At 34.5% G+C, this 3,811-nt stretch overlaps 1 protein-coding gene across 1 annotated transcript; it reads right to left on the reverse strand.

Moving 5' to 3' along the window:
• Nucleotides 1-2,574: 2,574 nt before the first annotated feature.
• Nucleotides 2,575-2,970, reverse strand: LOC137655442 (uncharacterized). The gene has a single exon (XM_068389336.1). The coding sequence runs from the start codon at nucleotides 2,968-2,970 to the stop codon at nucleotides 2,575-2,577; it is 396 nt and encodes a 131-aa protein (XP_068245437.1).
• Nucleotides 2,971-3,811: the final 841 nt, after the last annotated feature.

Genomic DNA, 3,811 nt, shown 5'->3' on the forward strand with positions numbered 1-3,811 from the left:
ACAATTGCAAAATCCATAAGGAGGATAAACAACATAAATGTCAACACATTCCCCTGGCCTATTCTGCTGTTCACTGGAAATTCATTTGATAAGACTCCACTAAAAGTAACTCTGAACTTGCTACGCCCATGAACAAATTTAATTGAATATACATATTGAAGAGGAATTCAATAATAACATAGGACACTCCACAAAATTAGCCGGTGCACACTGTCAAACGCTTTTTCATAGTCCAGAGATCCCGTTGAGAGGGGATTTCTATATTCTACGCATCGCTATACAACATGTCTTTAAATAAAAATATGGACAGCGCAATTTCTGGCTTTTCATCTCTCAGCTTTTCCAATATATATATATATATATACACACACGCATATATATATATATATATACACACACACATATATATATATATATATGTGTGTGTGTGTGTGTGTGTATATATATGTATAGATATATATATATATATATGTATATATATATATACTCTATATATATTTATATATATATAAATATATATATATATATATATGTGTGTGTGTGTGTGTGTGTGTGTGTTAGTATGTGTGTGTGTAAGTGTTCTTGTGTATAAGTGATTTTGTCTATACAAATAAAGATGTGTGAAAGTTTGTATGCATAATTGCATGAACACAATTACTAATACGCAAGTACATACGGTCTCATGCATATGTAAATATACACGAACATGCACTCGCACACACATGCAATATATATATATATATATATATATATATTCAAATATTAAACATAAATCAAGCAACGACCATACTGAACATTGCCTTGATATGCCCTAGGTGATAATATTCTATTACAGAAGATAATGAAGATCCAGTAGGTAATAATACAGTTTAATATGATTAAAAACTCAAATACTTTTAAGGTTTCAAATTCATCACAGATACATTGTTCAGCTTTCTTATATATTACATTTGTTTTATTCTTTACGGTATTCATTAATTACCCATAAGAGACAGAAGATCTTTTTTCAGCCTGTTTTACGATTAATTTTTTACCATTTTATGAGTTATCATAAAAAAAAAATCTGGGATCTTTAATGAACTGCATATTCTGTTAATTTACGTAGTTTGATTCACATTTCCGCTCGAATATATCGAACAATTGACTTTATAGAACTTGTGAAGTTCTTAACAATCTACAATAGACTTCAATGTCAAAATTTGACCTCGCTGGCGAGACAGTACGATCCATCAGAATTTCGTTAGGGTTAAATGGGTTTTGGTGGTGGGAGTGTTCTGTAGTGAGATTTTCCTCCTGGAAAATCATTTTATTTTCTACTTTTAAAAGGAACGAAATATACAAATGAATGTTAGTCAGCAGGAAGGGCATATATTTAACTCTTTGTGTGTGTGTGTGTGTGTGTGTGTGTGCATTTTTGTTTTTTATTACAATGGATATGGCAAAAACAAGTATTGGTTAATGCAATTTTAAAACCTAAAAAAATAAATGTTATAGATGTTAATATTTTTTTTTCTAAAGTTTTAGCGTTCTTGCCTGTAACTGCCAGACTCTGGTTCGAGTCCCTCTTAATCTCGTTAATTCCTTTGGTCACTGCAATCTCACCACCCTTGTAACCTAAGGATGGAGGGTTTGGGAGAGCCTATGGGTCTACATGCCAAGTAAACAGTATTGCTTTGCCCTTTTTGGTTCCAGCTTGGGTGGAGAGAGGACTTTAACGTTGATATGTAATATGTTGAGTCTCTAAGGCATTGTCCTTCTTGATAGAGCTATGTCTCTGTCCCTTTCCTCTGCTAATCATGGGTGGCCTTTAAACCTTTATGGTGTAGAAGTTAATTACGATTATAGCCAAATGCTATGTCTCCAGAAAAATTGTCTATTATAAAAATCCGATGACATTAATATTCTTATTATTTCATTATTTCGATAAAGAATTTGTGTAAATTAAGCTTCACGTGACATTTTAAAAAACGCATAATCTCCGAAAATGCCACACTTCCTGTATAAGAAAGTTATCACCTTGAGCAAAATAATACTTCCAGTAACACTAAGAATATAAATTCCTTAACATAAATTATGTATCTCCAACTAAAGCGATAAATTGAAAAAGCATTTCGGTTTATCCTGCTTTAATGGCTAGTGGCTGATAACATAATCTGTACACAATCCAAGATATAGCTTTTGATTTATACTTCTGTAATAAATTGTGACTGAATCATAAGCTGTGTTATTTTTGTCCATTTCTGCTGTTATTTTGCTATTTAACTCTTATTTCTAAAACATGATAACAACCCCCTCCTTTACTAAATAGTTTTATTGTCTCTTCTGATGAAATTTTATTATAAACGAATTGCAGAAATATTTATTTGCTTTACCCTATATAAGTATTTGTTATGCTTCCGAACATTATACAAACAATACTCTCCTCTGTTATGTAAACAAAAACAATGGTAGCTTCGTTTTCAATCTGAAATGCATACGCTAGGCCTCTGAACATGAAGTTCACACAATCCCCCGGAACTCTACTGGAGAAGGATGGTCATTAATAGTCTTCTTTTTAGACTAAACCTTTTCCTGCTATGCAGGGTTACTATTTCTAGAGAGCCGTTTCCAAGATCTTCTGTCTCCAACGACCTCCTCTGTGAGATCTTTCACCTCCATATCTGCTGTTACACACTCCATTCTCCTTCTCTTTTGTCTCCTCCTCCTCATCTTGCCTGGAACATCCATATCCAACATCCTCCTTCCAATATACTCCTGGTCTCTCCTCGTTACGTGCCCAAACCAGTATAGTGCATTTTCTTGGATTTTCTTTGACACCTCTGCGACCTTTGTTGTTCTACTTACCAAGTCATTCCTAACCTTATCCAGTCTCGTGATCCCAGCCATCCATCTTAGCATTCTCATCTCTGCAAAATCCATTTTCTTCTCAAAGATCTTTTTCATGGACCAGGTCTCTGCGCCATATGTCATAACAGGTCTTACTAGAGTTTTATGTACCTTTTGCTTTAACTTTAAGTTTATACTTCGATCACACAACACTCCCGACACTCTTTTCGAACTATTCCATCCAGCTTGAATTTTACTGTTCATTTCAGTTTTGAATTCTGCTGATTACTCCCCATCTAGCCCTAGGTACTTTAATTTTTCTGTCCTCTTTACTATTTCACCCAAAATATGTATATTATTTAATTGATTCTGCGGGTTGCAACACACTTACTCTGCTTTTGCTCTACTTATCATTAGCCCTCTGCTTTCCAATTCTTCTCTCCATCTCTCCAGCTTCCCCTTCAATACTTCTCTGGTTTCATCCCATCGAACTCTATCATCTGCAAACAGCATGGTCCATGGTGACTGTTCTCTCACTCTTTCAGTAATTACTTCCATCACTATATTAAACAAATAGGGACTTAATGACGACCCCTGGTGTAACGCAACCCTCACTTCAAATGTCTCGGTAACACCAACACTCGTTTCTATTTGTGTGCCTGTTCCCTCCTCATATATATCTTTGATCAGTCTAACATATTTCTCTGATGTTTCCCACTCTCTCAAATAACTCTTATATCTGCCGTGGAACTCTATCATAAGTCTTCTCTTAGTCGATAAATACTATACGTAATTCCTTTTGGCCTTCTCTATGTTTTTCCATCAACTGCCTTGGTGTAAACATTGCATCTGTCGTGTTTCTGCCTGGCATAAATCCATACTGCTCTTCTCCAATCTTGGTCTCTATAATCCTTTCCTAAAGCTTCATAGTATATGGGAGGAGTTTGATCGGCCTATAATTATTAAAAATTTTTACATCTCCCTT

This window comes from Palaemon carinicauda, chromosome 16 (genome assembly GCF_036898095.1).
Source record: "Palaemon carinicauda isolate YSFRI2023 chromosome 16, ASM3689809v2, whole genome shotgun sequence".
In the NCBI taxonomy this organism is placed as follows: domain Eukaryota; kingdom Metazoa; phylum Arthropoda; class Malacostraca; order Decapoda; family Palaemonidae; genus Palaemon; species Palaemon carinicauda.

Excerpts from the sequence above, each read along its gene's own strand:
- LOC137655442 (XM_068389336.1), bottom strand. The coding sequence starts at position 2,970 with ATGACATATGGCGCAGAGACCTGGTCCATGAAAAAGATCTTTGAGAAG.